General features: G+C 56.7%; 2 protein-coding genes across 3 annotated transcripts; both read right to left on the reverse strand.

Moving 5' to 3' along the window:
• Positions 1–192: 192 nt before the first annotated feature.
• On the reverse strand, positions 193–14,523 carry CUL7 (cullin 7). 2 transcript variants are annotated; one of them, XM_082638694.1, is made up of 26 exons: positions 14,041–14,523; positions 12,815–13,204; positions 12,033–12,184; positions 11,395–11,892; positions 10,725–10,863; positions 10,431–10,627; positions 9,932–10,160; positions 9,155–9,392; positions 8,963–9,068; positions 7,732–7,959; positions 7,365–7,455; positions 7,090–7,261; positions 6,811–6,916; positions 6,412–6,507; positions 6,102–6,277; positions 5,846–5,979; positions 5,324–5,506; positions 4,958–5,064; positions 4,675–4,857; positions 2,961–3,121; positions 2,580–2,796; positions 2,166–2,463; positions 1,343–1,488; positions 1,100–1,226; positions 805–1,010; positions 193–581 (listed from the first exon to the last, which is right to left on the reverse strand). In XM_082638694.1, exons 2-26 carry the CDS (start codon positions 13,194–13,196, stop codon positions 258–260), a joined length of 4,896 nt encoding a protein of 1,631 aa, XP_082494820.1. In that variant the 5' UTR covers positions 13,197–13,204; positions 14,041–14,523; the 3' UTR covers positions 193–257. The 2 variants fall into 2 exon arrangements, with proteins under 2 accessions (XP_082494820.1, XP_082494819.1); XM_082638693.1 differs by having other exon boundaries at positions 12,617–13,204.
• Positions 14,524–14,765: 242 nt separating this feature from the next.
• On the reverse strand, positions 14,766–18,322 carry MRPL2 (mitochondrial ribosomal protein L2). The gene is made up of 7 exons (XM_082639899.1): positions 18,126–18,322; positions 16,823–16,988; positions 16,139–16,280; positions 15,914–16,029; positions 15,727–15,837; positions 15,375–15,448; positions 14,766–15,014 (listed from the first exon to the last, which is right to left on the reverse strand). The coding sequence occupies exons 1-7, from the start codon at positions 18,219–18,221 to the stop codon at positions 14,802–14,804; spliced, it is 918 nt and encodes a 305-aa protein (XP_082496025.1). The 5' UTR covers positions 18,222–18,322; the 3' UTR covers positions 14,766–14,801.
• Between the last annotated feature and the right edge of the window lie 31 nt (positions 18,323–18,353).

Below are 18,353 nucleotides of genomic sequence, written 5' to 3' on the forward strand. Positions count from 1 at the left end.
CCCCGGCCAGGAGGGGGATGCTCAGTCACACCTGACTCCCTCTACCCCTCTCCCCAGCCTGCCATCCTCACCCGAAGAGAGACTCCTGGCACAGCATGAGACTGCCTCAGAGTGGAGGGCTCTTCTCCCCTTTCAGCCAGGAAAGCCCCTGCCCCTGTCAGCTCCCTAGCAGTCACCACACAGGCCAAGTAATCAAACTGCTGCATTTTATTCTGTAGAAAGCGCTGCCCTACATAACCCTGAGCCCGTCTCCAGGGCTACCGGAAGGTAGAGAAGCTCTGGGTGCTTGTGCAGGAGGCATAGGGCACGCCCCGGGAGCGAATCTGCAGGGTGTGGAAGGTGAGGGGTGGGTTTGGGCCCGAGGAGCCGGGGTTCAGGGACTCGGTGTGAGGCTCCATCACAGTCACGGGGACTGCATAGGACAGCATCTGGGGCCGGTCATCCTGGCGTCTCACTGTGCCCTTGCCCAGGAGGTGCAAGACACAGGAGAGGACATCAGCACTGCTGCAGGTGGACCCCCTGCCAAGGCTGCTGACCAAGCCCCTGGAAGGACACGGGCCCTTCTGCCAAGCCTCCAGCACCTGGTATGGAGCGGGGAGGGGAAACGATATGTAAGACGCCCAGCTTACTGCACCTCTAGCTCTCAGCCCCAGAACAGCGAGGCCATGAGGGGCACCCCAACCCCACTCCTCACCCACTACAGGCTCTACAGTGAGCCAGAGACTTCAAATGTGGATCCATCCTCCTGTGGACTGCCCCCTGCCCCCAGCAAAGCCTCCTCACCCAACGCCCACCCCCGCCTACCCGGCAGACAAGCTGGTCAATGTGCAGGCCCTCGTCCCCGTGGGCCTTGAGGATTCGGAGAATGAGGCAGTTGAGAAGGTTCCGTCTCTTCTCCAAGTTCCGGCCCTCTTCGTCCTCAGCTTTCAGGTATGTCTGAGCTGGGATGAGCCACACGTTGCCCCTCCGAGGCCTGGGTTCCTCGCTACCATCTCGAATCTTGAGCACCCCTGAAATAAGCGCTGGTCACTTGGTGGGGGGGCCCTCGAGGAGGCTGGCCCCAGCTCAGGGCAGAGGCCCCGGGGCCCTAAGTACAGACCTCCTGGGGCATCCTTTGTCTCGTGAAGGTCCAGGGGGCCCCTTGAAGAGGTAAGAGGCCCAACTGCCTGATTCAGCATGTCTGGAGAGAGCCCGGAGAGCGCCAGCAGACTCTCCATGGAGACCGCCTTAGGAAGAGGAGGGAAGCGTCAGGGCCTCCCCAGGAGGTGGAGCAGAGAGGGTGGAGGGAAGGAAAAGGAGGGACAGGTGGGAGAGAGCAGGGAGGCGTGAGGGGCTGGGCCACCTTCAGCTCATTGAGATGCAGCAGCAGCCACATCTGCACGGTGGACACATGCAGCGTCTGGTCCCCAAACTGCAGTTCAGCCCGGCCCAGCCATGTCCACTGCAGTCGCCTCTGCGGGGCCTGCTCTAGGGCAGGGTAGCTCTGACCTGAGTGTCAGGGAGGAGGAGGGAGTCAGGGGGGCTGGTGAGGACGCACCATCGGTGGAGCTTTGTCCCCGTTAATCTCTGCAGAGTCTGGGGCCCAGTGTTTCTGGACACTGTGGTTCCTGGTCTGACCTTCCAGAGCTCAGCCCTCTCTGTGTCTGCCTCCTGGGTAAGGGGAGCCCACCCTGTGCCAGGCAGGCTGTGATCAGTGCCTTCGAGGAGTTCCCCAATTTTTAAGGGAGACAAAACCATGAAGTGAGGAAGGACTGGGGCTCTCATCAAACTGGAAACGTCTCCCCCAGTAGTGTAGGAGCTCCCTGAGGGCAGGGTCTAAGTCTCACCAACCCCTCCTTTGTCGCTGCCCAGCCCAGGATCAGCCCCCACTGGGGAGATTAGGTTACAATGACTGACCAGGAACGAAACACCCACCACTCTCTGGTGGTCTCAGGTGCCTCCTGCCTCCATCCTCCCCACCACCCAGAAAGGGAGTCTTGGGTCTTATTTTAAAGACAGAAAAGACAACAGGCTGGGGATCTGGCACCTGTAGCCCCACCCCAAACCTAAGCTCCTGCCCTTTTCCTCAAATCTACCCCGTGAAGGCTGCCAGCCCCAGGGGCCACCCCCAAGCCCAGGTTCTTTCCCGGTGTCCCAGCCCCCAGTTCTCTCGGCCAGCTGCTCACTCTTGCTGTAGAAGTTGGAGTATCGGTTCAAGGTGCCCCTCAGGTAGGCAGGCAGGCAGGTTCTGGGGTTGAGCGTGTGGCAGATGGAGGCAGTGGGCCAGCAGCGTGGTGACAGGACGAGCACAGACACTTCTGGCATCGCCCCTTCATAGTAAAGGTCCTCGTTCTCATCCTCCTCCTCCTCCTCCTCCGCCGCCTCCTCTCCCGCCCCGCCGGCCGCCGATGCTGCCCCAGCTTCCAGCTCAGCTTCCTCTCCGGTCCCTCTCTCGTGCCCCCTGCCGCTGGCCTCGTGGCTCACCTGAAGACGATGGAACACAGGGCGCCCCAAAAAGCCAGCGGCTCCTCTGGTCTGCCCCGTGCCTCTCTCTGTGCCTCCCACCCTCCCACTTGCTAATTCCCTTCCCCAGCGCCCACCTGTATTTTCTTCTCTGTGTCCTCCAGCTTCAGGAGTTCCTGATCAAGCCGCTGGAGCTGGTACACGTGGAACTGGCGCTGCAGCTCCTCTGAGGTGCTCAGGCTCCGCAACATCTGCTGGGGGAGGCGGTTGGGGAAGCAGGAGCCGATCTGCTCCAGCACGGCCCCCTCCAGCCAGCTCGAGCCCACGCTCAGGAGACGGTCCGCCATGTAGTGCCTGCAGCGCGCACAGCCCAGGCCGAGCCTCAGTGTGGGTGCTTGGCATGGCCCCCCCACTCCGGGACTCCAGCCTGCCGGGACCCCAGCCTCCCAGCCCCAAGGGCTGGCCCTGCCCGTCATCCTGCCTCCCCCGACCTCCCACTCCCTTGGTCCACACTCAACTGGTAGTAATGCTCGAAAGTGGTGGCTATCTCCAGGCCAGAGAAGATCAGGACGGTTTCCAGGCATCGCTGCAGTTGGGCCAGCATCTCCATCCCCCGGGCCCCACCGATCCGGCTGCCCTGGATCCGCTGGTCGATGTGCCGTGCAAACTGCTCGCTCACCTGGGCAGTGGGGAGAGCACAGGAAAACTATGAAGGAGAGAATGGAGGAGGTGAGTGGGAACAGGGGGAGGGTCTGAGGAAGGAGATATGAATGGCCAGCAGGTTCATCAACTGGTCAGCGATTTTATAAAACCCTTATTTTTTATTTTTTTAAAGAAGATGTTGGGGGTAGGAGTTTATTAATTAATTTATTTTTGCTGTGTTGGGTCTTCGTTTCTGTGCGAGGGCTTTCTCTAGTTGTGGCAAGCCGGGGCCCCTCTTCATCGCGGTGCGCGGGCCTCTCACTATCACGGCCTCCCTTGTTGCGGAGCACAGTCTCCTGACACGCAGGCTCAGTAGTTGTGGCTCACGGGCCTAGTTGCTCTGCGGCACGTGGGATCTTCCCAGACCAGGGCTCGAACCCGTGTCCCCTGCATTAGCAGGCAGATAACCACTGTGCCACCAGGGAAGCCCCGAAAACTGTTTTTTTCACATTTAGCATGTCTAAAATCAAACTAACAATAGTAACTCAATGCAAGGAGACACAAACACACCTCAGAGATATGGCGGGTTTGCCACCGCAATAAAGCAAGTCACGCAAATTTTCTGGTTTCCCAGCGCATACAAAAGGATGTTTACATTATACCATAGTGTATTAAGTGTGCAATAGCAGTATGCCTAAAAAACAGTGTGCATACCTTAATTAAACAATACTTTATTGCTAAGAAATGCTGACCATCACCTGACAACACAGGGTTGCCACAAACCTTCAATTTGCAAAAAAATGCATTACTTGCAAAGCACAATAAAGCGAAGAGCAATAAAAGGAGGTATTCCTGTAAGTTTTGTGCACAAAGATGGTCACACCACGTTGTTACAGCCATGCTTCTGGCTCCCACTTCGCTGTTCTCTGCTTACCAGGGCACTCTGCTTAACTGTGCATCTTCTCTAGGAGACTGTAAACTTTGAGGGAAGGGATTTCGTCTATCTTCAGCTCTTATCTCAGTGCCTGACACATTTTAAGTGCCTATTAAATATTTGTGGAATGACAGGAATGGTGGAGTAAATTATAGTATCGATACATCTATTGGATGGAATTTATACAAAAATTTGAAGACAAACAGCAACACTGAAAATGGCTTTTCATGTTAAGGGTCAAAAGAAAACAGGATAAAGCATTTTAGCTACTTGTGAGTAAACTATATGAAATCAAGCACCCAAGTAGAAGAAAGTATGCCGAGATGTATTAGGATGGTACAAAGTGGGTCATTTCTTTCTTTTATCTTCCTTTTTTTTTTGCAGGGGGCGGGGCGGGGGGTGTTGTGGGCATGGCTTATGGGATCTTAGTTCCCCGACTAGGGATGGAACCTGGGCCCACAGCAGTGAAAGTGCAGAGTCCTAACCACTGGACCACCAGGGTATTCCTGTTTTTTTAGAATTTTTGATAACATGGTTCTATATTAGTATTGTACATGCTCCTTGTTGAGTGGGAATGGAAGGGTGGGCCATTCTGAGGAGGGGAAGGGAGAGTTTAGGGGGAGAGGCCCCAGGGGAGGGGAGGATGGGAGGCTTACGTGGGCAGCTATGAGGAAAGGGTGCTTCAGCAGGGCACCAGCACAGCCGTTCTGCAGCGCCAGCAAGAAGGCTGCCCGTGGCCCAAACAGCTCGGAGCTTGACTTCTGCAGATTACTGAAGTGTTCGCAGTAGCGGGGCACAAAGTCATCATCCCGCCAGTGTGAGGTCAGAAAACTGTTGACCTGGAAGGTGGGAAGGGGCGGCAGTGTGAAGGGCAACCCAACAAACCGACGGCACAGTTCTGCCCTCCCTCCCCGCCCCGCCTCCGCCGCTCCTGCCCACCTGCTCCTCCACCACTGCCCGCCAGCAGCGGGTCAGGTTTCTCATGATGCTGCTAGGAAGCCCCCGGGTGGCCAGGGAGCTCCAGTCATGGCTTCTGTTTCTGCCCTCTGTGGAGACAGGGGAAGGGGCGGAGGCAAGGCGGTGGCAGCCCTCAGCTCCTGGGTCCCCATTCGAGGGTGAGCCTGGGGTTCCCTCCTGACATTCTGCAACCCAAAATGATGCTCCCAGGTGGGGGTGACACAAACCAGAAGATGAACAGGCTGAGCATGCAGGGAGGGGTGGTGAGGAGGGACAGACGCCTGTAGTATGTGAGTTGGGGGAGGGAAGGCCCCCAACCGAGCTCCCACCTGAGCCCCCAGCACTCACTGGGCCGAGGAGCGGCCACCACTGGAGGGGCTGCCTCGCAGGGCTCCACGTGCACCAGCAGGTGGGTGAGGCGGCGCACCCGTGAGGAGAAAGCTGCTGCGCGGCTCTGCGGGTTGTGGGCAGCCTCCCGACACTCCAGGTACTGGTCCAGCAACCAGCCCAGGGGGCTGACCCCATCCTCATCTGGAGGCGGGGGAAAAACAAGCCAAGGCAGGGCATGTCTCCAGGGCAGTGGGGAAGCTGGGCTGGACAGGAGTGCCAAGAAAGAGCAGCAGGACAGGACGATATGGCAAGGGAGGTAGCAAGGTCCCTCCTGACCATGTGGTGTCAGCAGGCAGCCAGGAGACATGAGGAAGGAGGCGGCCCCTGGGCTGTGAAAAGGGAGCTTGGGGGTACTGAATGAACGCAGGTATCCACAGGGCCAAGAGCATAACCCAGGTGGCTCTAGGCCAGAGCAAGAAGGGGCTGACGAGCAGGGCCGAGCAACGGGATAGTAAAGGGGCCAGGGGCAGGGACAGTTACCGGGGGAGGTGATGTTCTGCACCAGGGGGCTGACCAGGGCCTCCCAGCAGGTCTTGCCCAGTGCTCGGGCAGCTTCACTGTCTGGGAGGAAGCGATCAGCAAAATTCTGCTCCTGACGTAGAGCCCCGTTGAGTCTGGGGAGAAGAGTGGGGAGGAAGGTGTTGGGGGCTGGAGCCTAAGTGACTCCTGTGTCCACCAGCCTAAGATTGCCAGCTACCCCTCTCACGCACACAGGTACACACGCACTCCCACACACCTAGAGCTCAGGTGCAGGAGGCTCCTGCGGTCCTCTGCGATGTCCTGGCTCCAAGCCTGCGCCCTGACCATGTAGAAGAGGCGTGTGTGGCGACACAGCTGCTCCCGGAACACCGGCCAGAACGTGGGCTTGGGGCCCAGGACCTCTAATCCCCGAATGCGCGTGTCGATGCCGCCCTGCAATGTGCAAAGGCCCATTTCCGCCGGCCCCATACCCTCCTCAGGAGGCGCTGGAGAGGTGGCCCAAGATCTGCAACGGTTACGGGCCGCAGAGCCTCCTGCCCATGGCTGCCCCCCTCCCCCGGCCCCACCTGCTGGCAGCGCTTTATGCGGATCTGGATGACTGGCCAGAAGCGGTTCAGGTTCTCCAGGAGGACCACCCGGCTGGCAGAGGGCATCACGTTCACCTGGTGGCAAGGGGGTGGCAGGCAGAGAGCGCTGTCACACGTGTGGATGGGAGTGCTGAAAGAGCCCCAGTCTGCTCCCGTTGCCTGCTGTGTCCCTCCCTCCCCCAGCCCTGGGGCGTGCGGGGTCCTGACCGAGGGGTCCTAATGCCACCCTCACTGCTCAGGGCCTGGTGCTGTCACGCGGGCACAGGGATGGACTTCATCTACTATGGGGCTCAAAGCAGGGAAGAATGTAGGCATTTAGGGGTCTGGGCAGGAGGGTGGATCCCTTGAGGGGTGGCCTAACGGCACAGGGGTCCCTACCGAGTTGAGTTCCGTGTTAAGGGAGGTGGCGCTGTCGCCCCCGAACACCACCACCCTGGCCGGCATGTAGCTTGAGTCTTCGCCAGCCACCAGCAGAGCCAGCTGCCTAGGAGCAGGGCAGAGGGACCAGTTGGAATCGATCCAGTCGTGTCCTCACAGACACAGCTGAGGGGACTCTGGTCACCTTCAGGGGCGTGTGGGTGCTTCCCCAAGACAAACAGCAGGGAAGTCACGGGACAGCGTGGGTGTGTGTCTAGGCACAGGCATGGAGCGCGTTACCTGACGAGGACGCCCTGGTGCATGTGTAGGGTGATGTAGTGGGAGCCGGCGCTGCCACTGGACTCCCAGTAGGTCTTGGGGTTGCGGTCCGTCAGCTTGCTGGCCCGGTGCGGGTTGGAGGACACCTCCACCTTCTCCCAGCACTTGTCCTCCTTCACCTCCACGCTGGAGCCTGCGGGCAAGCGGGAAGGGGTGGCGGTCACAGCCCTGGCAGGTGTGGAGGGAAAACACACAGAGGTGTGGGGACGCGGGGTGATGGGGGGACAGGCACGAACCCTGGCACAGGTATCTGAGGAACACGTCAAAGAAGGGGATGTTGATGGGGCGGTGCGTTCGTCTGTGGTCTTCGATCTGGCCCAGCACCATCTGCAGCCCGGACATCGGAGAGAAGGGGTGCGGGGAGGGGGCAGGAACATGGAAACACACGTGGAGGAAAAACCCCAGGAGCAGCGGGACTAACTCCGTAACACTGGCAGAGCAGGACCAGCTGGGAAAGCAGGGCCAGGAACAAACGCCCCCGGGTTCACTAGATTCACCTGCCTTCCAACTTCAGGAACACACCCCCTGCCCCTGCCACTGCTTGGGTTTCATACTCTTACTCAGCTGTGAACCCAAAGGCTTCCCCCTGCCCTTCCTCCTGACCTGGATACAGCCTCCCAGGATGTTGGTGGTGAGTTTCCGGTAGAGGTGCGCATGCTTCTCACACTTGAACACCATGTCCCGCAGCTCCTGAGCCAGCTCCAGCTTTCCCAGGTGCTTTTCCAGGGCTTTGGAGATGGCATCTCGGGCTCCCAGCTGATTCAGCACCACAGCATAGTCCCTGCTCACCGAGGCCAGGTGGTGCAGGAAGAGGATCAGCTCCTGGAGCACCTGGGAAGGAGGCAGGGGGAGGTGAATAAAGGGGACAGACCACAAGCGTCTTCAGTAGTACTGACTACACACGTACTGTGTGCTGGGTGCCAGGGCTACTGCAGTTAACAGAGTGAGGAAGTAAAAAGACAAGGATGAGGAGACATGAGGGCTCAGTGGAATTAGAGAACCAAACAAACCGCAGTGGAAAAGCCAAGAGGCGCCCTGGACCCTGGGGTTCTTAACTACTGATTACGCTGGCAATAGGCGCAGGGGGCATCCCCGGTTGTTTCTTTTCAGGCCCAGCTGTCCCAAGAAACCGCTGTGGGGCTGTGTTATGAGATGCTCAGCCCCCAAGCACAGACACCTGACAGCAAAGAGGGGGCCGAGAGGGACCGGATGTATGTGTGGACACTCAGTAAACCCACCACAGAGCTAAAATCTGGGTAGCCGCCAAAGGTGTGTGCTGCAGACACCCGCTGCCTCCATGAACCTAGTTCTCTGACTGCTTCCCAAGCCTTCTGTGCCCAGGAGTGCTCTGTGGCAGGGGACTCTGGGATGTGATGGTACCCTCTGCCTTCATCACCCCCCTTTCCTTCACAGGCCCAGCCAAACAGGAGCCACTAAGGCTCTTAATGTAATATAGGTATCATCCTTTATGTAACAAAGGAGATGGCAAATAAGATCACACATTTGGGTTACATTTGCATAATGAAATACAGGAAAGATACATAAATTAATACAAATGGTTACCAATAAGGGGCATGTAGGTGGCATTGGGAGGACAGGGATTCAGGTGGGAGTGAGAATTTTGTTTCTACCTTGTTATATTGTTTTGATTTGTGAACTGTGTGAACGTACCATCTATTTTTTAAAATACAATTCGATTTTAAAAACGAAACCCAAACCAAGAGCACAAAGGCTCCACGGTGCCCTCTCAAGCCCCGCCCAGGGGGTCTGCCTTTCCAGAAGCTGCCTGGCGTCCTCCCCCTCTCAGCATCTCCCCAGGGCAGGGCAGGGGTACCTCTCGGTCAGTGTCTGGGGACCGCAGGCAGGCCATGCAGGCGTCCATGGCCTCATGCCAGGGGAGAAGCAATGCCTCAGGAAAGTCCACCAGCCGCATCAGGATTCTGGGGAGCAGAGGGCAGTAGGAGAGAGATGTGCAGCCTGCCTCGGAGACCCCTCTGCCCAGCCCCGCCCCTCACCACCCCCTCACCTCAGAACAGCCAGGTGCAGGGCCTTGTTGGCCACAGGAGTGTCGAGGCTCCGCATCAGTGCGAGGAAGGGCTGGGGCTGCCGCTGCAGTTGCAGCAGGAGTGGCTTGACCTCGCTCCCACGGGGCCCCTCTGAGCTGAGAGCTTGCTCCAGATCCAGGAAGATTTTCCCAGCCAGACCGTAACCCTCCACCAGATGCTGCAGGGGAGTGTTGGGGCACTGAGTCGGGGCTTCTTTTGCTATAGGAAAGGGGAAGTCACAAGAGTTGGCCATCGTTAGTGACGTGAAAGATCATAAAAGGAGAGACATTCATAACTCTCAACTCTGTTTCCTCATTTCTCCTAAAAATATTTTTAATTTTTTTCCCCCTGAACGCCAGGTTTTGGGGATCTTAATGTACTTTTAAGACAGCTTCATGACAAACTTTTTATTTTGTATTCTTAAAATAGCAAAGGAGCTTCCTATCTGCAAATAGCAGAGCATTTCCCTGTATCTGGAAGCATGCAATAATCTGTTTTTCTCTACAACAGAAAAAATTCAATGTGAGGGCTTTCAAGGCTTCAAATTTCTTGCAATGTTCTAACTTGACACTCCTTCATACTTTGGAGGGAGGACAGTGTCTGCTTCTCCATTCACTGCTTATCTCGAAATTTCAGATTCTTCCTGAAGTGCCATCTCTTCCAGAGAGGACTGCACAAAAACCAGCAGAGACACCTCTCTTGGGCTAATGCCCTCCCAGAGGCCAGTGTGCAGAGCTGCTGTCTGTTTGGCAACCCACCTTCCACTCTGGCTGCGTCTGCTGATTCCTGAGGCTGGGCCTGGGCTTCCAGCAGGGATGGGTAGGCCAGCTGCCCTGTCAGGGCCTCGGGCCCGTATTTCCTGTAGACATGGCAGTTGAGCAGGTCCCTGAGAGCGCTGTCATCGAGTCGCTGTGGCAGAGCCAGCAGCAGGTCCTGGGCCAACTCCATGGGCATGGCCAGCTCAGCCAGGATCTCGTCATCCAGAATCTGTCATCGGGGAGAAGCTCTCACTGCAGGCGGCTCTGCCGGCGCAGAGGCTCCAGAGGCACTTGCCAGGGGAAGGGAGTTCTGCACACGCCTTCTCCATCCCAAATCTCTCATGGGGTGTCCTCCCAAACAGCTCGCCAACATCTCCGAACATCCTAGACCCCTCCCCTGCAGCCTTACGCTATCACCCTCCACTTCCCATCCTGAGCCTTCCAAATGCTGTGTCACAGTCCAGCCCTCCAACCTCTGTGTGTCTCTGGGCGGCTCTACCTCCCCATCCAGGTTCTCCTGGAGGATCTGGAGAACCTCCTGATGGTCGGGTCCATCCAGCTTCTTGATGAAGAAGAGGAGCTCCCACCACTCGGCCTGGCTCAGGTGTTCACTCTCCTCAGCGTCCTCATCCTCAGGCAGCACGCAGGGCACGGCGTAGAGCTCTGCCATGGGCTTCCACCGCCAGGAGGGCAGGGCTGTGGAAAGGAGAGGGGCACAGGGACGTCACTGGCCGCCCAGCTAGACCACCGCTCCTCTGCACAGAGCTGACCCCTGCTTCCCCTCTGGGCTCACCTACACCCACAGCTCCACTGACCGCTGCCCCCTGGTACTCATCAGCCTCAACCACGTCTTCGATGTCTTCCTCAAAGCCCAGAATCTCAAGCATGTGCCAGTGTACCCAATAGGTGCGGCCTGTTGACTCCCACAACACCTGGGGGATATGGGAAAAGAGGGAAGGGGAAGAGAGCTCACCTAATGACCGGCTGTGGCCCGATGCTGAGGACACACAGCCCTCACAGCCCTCAGGGTGACCACCTGGCCAGGTTTGGAAAAACCTCTAAAGAGCAAAACCTGTGGTATATGGAGAACACGTACACGCACACAAAGGATGCCTTCCCCAAACGGGAACGGGCTGTCTCCCCTCACCTATCCTTGGTGGCTTATGCCCCGTACTTCCTCCTGGCCTTAACCACACTGTCTTCCTGAACTTGACCTTTGGGATGGTCTTGCCGTTATCAGTCTTGTTCCTGGGAGTGAGTCCTCCTGACCTCAGTCTCCTAAAGGCAGATTTTCTCAGCCCTCCAAATGGCTCCCCTCTCAATTGCTGACCCCCTTTTACCGTACCCAGCTTACTGAGGGTTTTCACTTTGAGTGGCCTGCCAGAGGCCCCACCTTGAAGCCCCAGCTATGCCCCACCCAAGACAGACCCCCAACGGTGGCCCGCCCCCGCGCTCTTGCTCACCTGCACAGGGGGCACGCCATCATTGCTCTGCCGGAACTCGCCCTCGTCCCCGGCACTGATCTCCTCGTAATCGTCCAGCATCCGCACTCGCATGCCCGGCTGCAGCGCGTCCCGCACGTACAAGGCATAGGTATTGCCACTTGCGAACTCGGAGCGAGGGCGAAACCGCCTTGACCTCCTAAGGGAGGGCAGGGCCTGGGCGGGTGGGTGCCCTGGGCCTGCATCTGCCAGCTGGGGCTGGAAGATGGAACAGGAGGGTCGTGCCGAGGGCCCCTGTCTGCCCGAGGCCCAGTCCCAGCGCATGGCCTGTACCAGCTCCGAGATCAGGGTGCCCATGGCCATGCTGAACTCCAGCTCCAGCCGACCCCTCTCCCCACTCAACTCCTCGGGAGTGGAGCTCTGGGCTCCTGGTTCCACAGCACTGTCATTCAACTGATCCAGGAGGGAGGTGACGTGCAGATAGCGCTTCACCAGGGAGAAGAGCAGCCTTCCTGGGACCTGTAGGACACAATCTTTGGCCTATGTCCCCCTTGCTCCAGCTTCAGTGCCTCTCTCCACACTGTCCTCTGCGGACAGGTGCAAGGGCCCGATGCCTAGATTTTGTCCACAGCTCCCTCCCAACACTCTCCATAGAATACCTGTGGCAGCTGAATGCCCTCGAAAGACATGGGATGTTCAGAGAGCGTGGCCTGTGCAAACAGTGCCAGCAGAGCACAGCGGCTGTCAAAATCCAGCTGTTTCTCAATGGCCTCCTGCTGGCTCAGTGACAGAAGGATCTGGGTCCGGGTCCCTGTAACCCACACCCCAGTCAGCAACAGCTCCCTAACCTTGCCCTTCCCAGGCATCTCTCTTAGACGCTCTATCTCTCACTCCTTCTGCGGCCACACACTAAGAATGACGTGATTTGCTGATTTGCTTCAAAAGCCAAACCTTACTATCTTATCCTATCCTATTACTGTCTCATATGCAATAGTCTAATAGTCTAAACTCTTCCTCTGCATAGAAAGGCAGTTAACAGGAAGTTCTTGAGGATTCAGTCTCCCCTTTCTGCCGAGATGCCCACACTCACCTTCCCACCTCCTTTTCTTCCAATCCTAAGACAAGGGCAACAGAATCATTTACGTACTGATGAGATCAGAGGCTTCTGTCACAGGGACCTGTGAGACGCTAAGCTGACCCAGTCCCTCTCCTGCTCCCCTTTCCTCCCCACACTGCCCCTCACCAGCATCATGGGAAGCCAGGGCTTGTATCATCCGGCCTGCGCTCCAGCGAATTTGATAATCGGGACTACTGAGCATGTGCATGAGCAAGTCCAGGACCCTTGGGTCTTTGAAGACCCCCGTGAGGGGCTCAATGCTGGCATAGGCGCTGAGCACATGGACAGTGTGAAGCAGCGGGGCGGGAGGAATGGTGCCCTCACATTCCTCCAGCTGCCGAAGGGCCCTCTGAATCAGAGACTTCACATCGGTTTCCATCTCCCCCAGCACAGATTTGTCCAGGGCTCCAGCCTCCCCTGCTGTCTCCTGGGAGGGCCCGATGACCTGGCCATCTTCGCCCAGCATCTTGTGGCAGTTGGCATAGATCTCGTCATTGGACATCCATAGCAGGATGTGCTCAGCCTTGCAGTCCACTTGGTTAGAACCCCCTTCCCCGTCATCCCCACGCCGGAGGATGAGCCAGCGGATCTGGTACTCAGGATGCCCATCATGGCCCACTCGCTGGCGTATCAGCTCATCAGGATAGGCGTGCAAGCCGGGCCCCAGGGGCACCCTGAATTCCCTGTAGCGGAGTTCCCCCACCATCCTGGCACCTGGCAACACAAGGAAAAGAGAATAGGCAAGCTAGAGTGAGATGGGAGGTCAGAAAATCAAGGACACCCAGAAGTGGGGACAGCAAATGTGACAACAGCTGTCGGGCTGGGTGGGGTAAAGCAGGGCCCAGGAGTTGCCTGCTGCATGCTGGGTGGGGCCAGGCCTAAGCAGAGGAACACTGGGGTGTTTGTTCTGAAAGAACTCAAAATTTGGGGGCTAAAAGGAGGGTCCAAGGCCCTGCATGCAGCATGGAGCGAGTTGGTTTGGAGCAGAGGAAAGGGGACAGTGGAGGCAGGGCAGCCTTAGAATTAAAGTGAATCCCAGGGCCCAGGGACAGGCGGCAGCAGACCTGAGAAGGGGGTATGCGAAGCCCAGAGGGGTGTGTGTTTTGGGGAGTTGGGATCGAGACCCCGAGTGAATATGGGAAGGGGTGATAGCTCCAATGATTGAAGCATCGGAGAGTGAGTCTGCAAGGGCAAAAGACCAGGAGACCTGGTGTGGAGTGAGGGCGCAGGGCGCGACGGGCTGGGAGAAGGGGCTGGTAGGCTGGAGGCGCCCAAGATTGGAGGCGCTTAAGCAGCAAGGCCAGTGGGGGCGACGTGAGGCCCCGAACAGGGTGCACAGGAGACCCGATGGGTGAGGGGCGCGAGGCTTGTAGGACTGGGGTCGAAGACAGGAGAAGCCAGGGGCGCGCGGCAAGGTGCGGGGGAGGGGGCTAGGCCAGATAAACAAGAATCCCGAGGCGCGGCGGAATCGGGGGCGCGAGGCCCGGTGGGCGAGTGGGCGGAGGAAAACCCGGGCTCGGGGCGGGGGGCCGCGGCGGGGCTGTGGCCACCTCAGAAGTCGATGGGGGTCCCGGCGTGAGGCCTGTCCTTCGCCGATCTAGGGACGCGGCGCAGGTTATGGCGGCGGCGCTGGCAGAGATTTGGGCCCCGCCTGGGCCCCCCGAAGGGGTCGAGGCGGAGAGGCGGGAGGGGGCGTGTTTCCGCAGGACAGGCGGTCGCAGGGGGCGTGGCGCGCGGGATCGAACGCCCTGGGGGCGTGGCGCTGCCAGCTCCCGGCCTGCGCGCAGGTCTGCGGCCTCCGGAGCCTGGCAGGGCGGGGCCTATCCCCAACCAGCGGCGCCGCCCGCCTAGCTCTGGGGGCCCGTCGCCCGCCCGCCCGGAGCCGCCGCTCATTTCCGCCAGGCCCAGCGGAAAGCTAGGGGCCCTGGGAGAGCGCCGGGGCGGAGCCGCCGGTGCCACCTCGGCGACGCGCGGCACCTCCTCCTCCGCCCTTTCCTCTTCCTTTCCGTCCCCCTCCTCCTGTCACCGGAAGCGCCTTCCCCGCTTCCCGAAATCAGAACTGGAAAAGACTTTGGAGGTCATTTATTCCCCCCTCCTCCATTACATATAAAGGCACGGAGCAAGGTGGGGGGGCACTGGAAATGAGAGGGGAACGGCCCGTGTTTGCCCCATACTTTTCTTTCCTTTCTCCTTCGGCCAACGGTTGTTTGCTTCTGTCCCCGCGCCCCCCCTCATCCAGTATGTACCTCCTCCCTCCCAAAAAAAGACAGAAAGATTAAAATGGGGGACATTTTATTAGAGTCCAGGGATATCAGCTTTGGGCAGCAGCTGAGGGCAGCTTCACGTAACTCTTCATGGGGGGCAGTGGCCGGATCTTTCGGCCAGCCCAGCCCCCCTTGCGGTGCCATCGCCCACTGTTGGGCCTCTTTCCCAGCCAGCGGTTCCGCCCGGCCTTGCCGATAACCCGTTTGTTATGATCAACGTTGGATACTCGGCCCACTGTTGCTATGCACGTTTCCAGCACCTGAAAGAGAAAGCAGATGGAGGGGAATGCACCATGGGGGGAAAGAGCCTGACATTGTTGAGGGCATGGACTCTTGGGAGACTTCTTACACTCAAGAAGAGAAGGGAGAGGAGAGGGGGAAAGCACAACATAATTGAACCTGAGTGCAGGTCCTACAGTAGTTGAAAACAAAAGGCACTGTTCCCTACTCCATCATGGTGCCAGCCTGACAAGGCACGCCTAGTCACATGGCAGAAAAGGACAGACCCAGCTCGAGGCAGTTCTCAACATAAAACACCTGGGAGCTATCCTGGACCGGTCAGGTACATTCCCAAAATTCCTCCCTCGCTGATCCCTCGCACCTGCACCCCCCACACACACCTGCATCTGCCTCTTAGAGGGCAGCTGGATGATGGCTGTCCCATTCACCTTCCGTAGCAGCACACCACAGGTCCCTGGGAAAGGGAGAAACAGCTCTGCGACCCTCCACAGAGCAGGACGTGGGGGGCAGATTTCCAAGGGGCCACACCACACATACTTTGAGGAGGAGAAACACTGAAGCAGGATACATGGAAGGTTTTAGGTCAAAACACAAGCACCTCTTCAGCCTTGTTTTTCCTTCTTTTTCTCTGCCAGTGGACCAGATGTGGGCCCATGGGTTCAGAGAGTTGCAACCTCAGGTACCCCTTGGCCTTCCAAACTGTAAGATCCCAAGCAGCTCCTTTCTTCATACCTGCGGCTCGGATATACTGGGCACCCCGGCCTGGCTCACTCTCCACATTGTTGATGAGGGTCCCCACTGGCAAGGCCCCAAGAGGGTGTGCATCCCCTTCCCGAGCAGCAACTAAAAGACAGAATTTCATCAGTACCAGAACCCCTGCAGCCTCCCAGCCCACACACACCTGGCAGCCATCTCTCACCTGCCATTCGGCCTATGTGGTCAGAGTTCAGGATTGTATCTCCAGCTTGCATGTTTTCTGTGGCAATGATCCAGCGTTTCCGGTTGCCCCCAGCAACCAGAGCTATGTCTGCTGACCTGTTCAGAGTGAGGCACAGGTAAGTAGACCATCTAGGCAGCCTCATGTATCCTGAAAAGCCACAGAGCAGTCATTCAGCCATACTACCACCTCACATCCCAAACTTGCCTACAGGGATCATAGCGGACAGTGATGACCTTCTCCTCAAAGGGTCCTGGCTTGGATTCCTGCTCGGGCCGGAACCGTAGAAAGTCAATCATTCGATAACGTTGCTTGTGGCCCCCACCAATACCGTGCACTTGGATTCGGCCTGTGGTCAGGACAGTGCAGGGACATGACCCTGGTCAGACGAGTCAGTTCCCAGCATTGGGAACAGACCCATCCTAGGCAGAGAGCAGCGCTCCCCAACATTATGACACAAGCAGAAAATGATAAAAATTTGCACAGCACAATGGGGTGAGGGTGAACACCTACATGGAGCTTGGTAAAAACATAATTATGATATTGAAATTGTATAAAACATCCAGATAAAGTCTCTACAAATTACAAAATTCAGTAAGTTTACTGAGAGCCATGTAACTCGTGTTCAACTATTGTCAATTTTTGAAGGGTGTGAAGAGAAATGTCATATAACTTCCTGAGTACGTCCAGTTTTCTTCAACTACCTACATTATCTTTAGAAGCACAGACCACTTGTTTGTTGCTTTGTATTCTACTCTTACACACGTACTACATGCAGGAGTTCAATAAATGCTTTTTAATTACATTCCTCTGCCTGTATCAAAATACAGGCCTAGGATCCTACCATGTTTTTGCCCTTTACTGCTGAAATCTTCTTGTCCTTGCTCCCACCTGTATGGTTTCGGCCCCCAGACTTCCTCATCTTCACTGGCATAACGGTATACTTGGTACGACTCTTCCAGGACACAAACTTAGCACTAAGGGCCACAGAGGTAAGGACTGGGCGGCAGGGAAGCAACATCGAGGGAGAGGGCAGCAGAAGGACATTGTTTGTCACCTAGAGATAAACAGAAATCTCTTTCACTTGAAAGCTAACTGAAGGAAAAGCTTCAGAGAACCCAGGGTGAGGGCACAAAGTTTAGCTTGTAGCCTCCTTCCTCCTGGAAGTCCCAGACCAGCTATCCAAAAACTCCACCCATCACAGCTTGCACAAATACCAGTTCGGAATGTTTATCTAGGTGTATGTGTGTTGATTACCTCTCCTCATCTGATCCTCTCACCTCTGAAGTATTTCTTCAATGGAATGTTCTCCCCTTGGTGCACCTTCTTCCAAATTTGGCTCAAAACTCTCCTTCTCCAAGAAACTTTTCCTTCCCTAAACAACTCCCTTCTCCAGGGCTGGTAACTTCCATACACCCATGTACCACCATTGGCATCAATGCCTTTTGCCCATTTTGCTGCATGTTTCTGAGAGTTTTTCAGATATGAATGGAGGGGAGAGATCATTTATGTCTTGTTCCCTTTTGAATTCCCAGCACTTCACAAAGTAGGCTGGTTTGGTTTTGAATTTTAAGTATGCATCTGCCAAACTCTACCATAAGTCTGAAAGGTCCGGGGAGGTAAGACTTAACTTCTCTTTTCTGTAACTCACCAGTCGCCCACTAGGAACCTTGAGATATCATGTTAGGCTCCTATTCTTGGTATCTTGCCCTGAATTCTCTAATCTCAGTAGTAACTCATCCTTGGTTATAATAATGGTTAAGAGCCCAGGCTTTGAAGCCAAATTACCTAGCACCAATGGTTGGTGTATGACCTTCGACTACTTATGTTTTCTCATTTGTAAAATGGGAATATAATAACTAATTTATAAAGTGATTGAAAGGAATTCACTTATTTAAAACGTCTATTACTTATGCTTGGCTTATGAGAGACAATAAGTGTTAGTTATTATTGAAACCTGTACATTTGTCTGTAAAGCACTTTCACCTCCAGTATCTTGTCTGAGGAATCCAGGGACCCTGTGAGATAGCAACACTTATACAGAGGAGAAACCTGAGGCTGAGAGTGACTTATCCAAGGTCACAGGCCGGCGTGACTCCTAAGCAGACTCGCATCCCCCACCTCGCTTCTCCTGGAGCCCCCCTCTCCGGCTGCCCGAACGGAAACAGCCACATTCCCGGGTACGGTGGATTACCTGGGAGGCCAGGAGCAGGCTTGGGCCGGGGACGGCGGCAATCCGGGGTGTCAGGCTCACAGAGCCAAGAGCGCGGGTCAGTGCCCGCAAGGCCATGAGTTGGACCAGGCTCAGCTTGGCTCAGCACGCCACCATTACCTTTAGCCAGGCCGCCTGGTGCTACTGGATGACGCTAACAGGTCCCCGTTCTGTCGCTCCTTAATGACGTAAAAAGAGGCGGTCAGAGAA

This window comes from Mesoplodon mirus (genome assembly GCF_964341445.2).
Source record: "Mesoplodon mirus genome assembly, chromosome: 12".
Classification (NCBI taxonomy): Eukaryota; Metazoa; Chordata; class Mammalia; order Artiodactyla; family Ziphiidae; genus Mesoplodon; species Mesoplodon mirus.

Excerpts from the sequence above, each read along its gene's own strand:
- CUL7 (XM_082638693.1), bottom strand. The coding sequence starts at position 13,196 with ATGGTGGGGGAACTCCGCTACAGGGAATTCAGGGTGCCCCTGGGGCCC. Across the intron at positions 10,161-10,430 it reads AGGAGAACCTGGATGGGGAG|ATTCTGGATGACGAGATCCT; the intron begins GTAGAGCCGCCC and ends CCCCGATGACAG. Across the intron at positions 7,960-8,962 it reads CCCCAGACACTGACCGAGAG|GTGCTCCAGGAGCTGATCCT; the intron begins GTACCCCTGCCC and ends CCTCCTTCCCAG.
- MRPL2 (XM_082639899.1), bottom strand. The coding sequence starts at position 18,221 with ATGGCCTTGCGGGCACTGACCCGCGCTCTTGGCTCTGTGAGCCTGACA. Across the intron at positions 16,281-16,822 it reads TGGGGGCCGAAACCATACAG|GCCGAATCCAAGTGCACGGT; the intron begins GTGGGAGCAAGG and ends TCCTGACCACAG. Across the intron at positions 15,015-15,374 it reads CCTCTAAGAGGCAGATGCAG|GTGCTGGAAACGTGCATAGC; the intron begins GTGTGTGTGGGG and ends TTTCTCTTTCAG.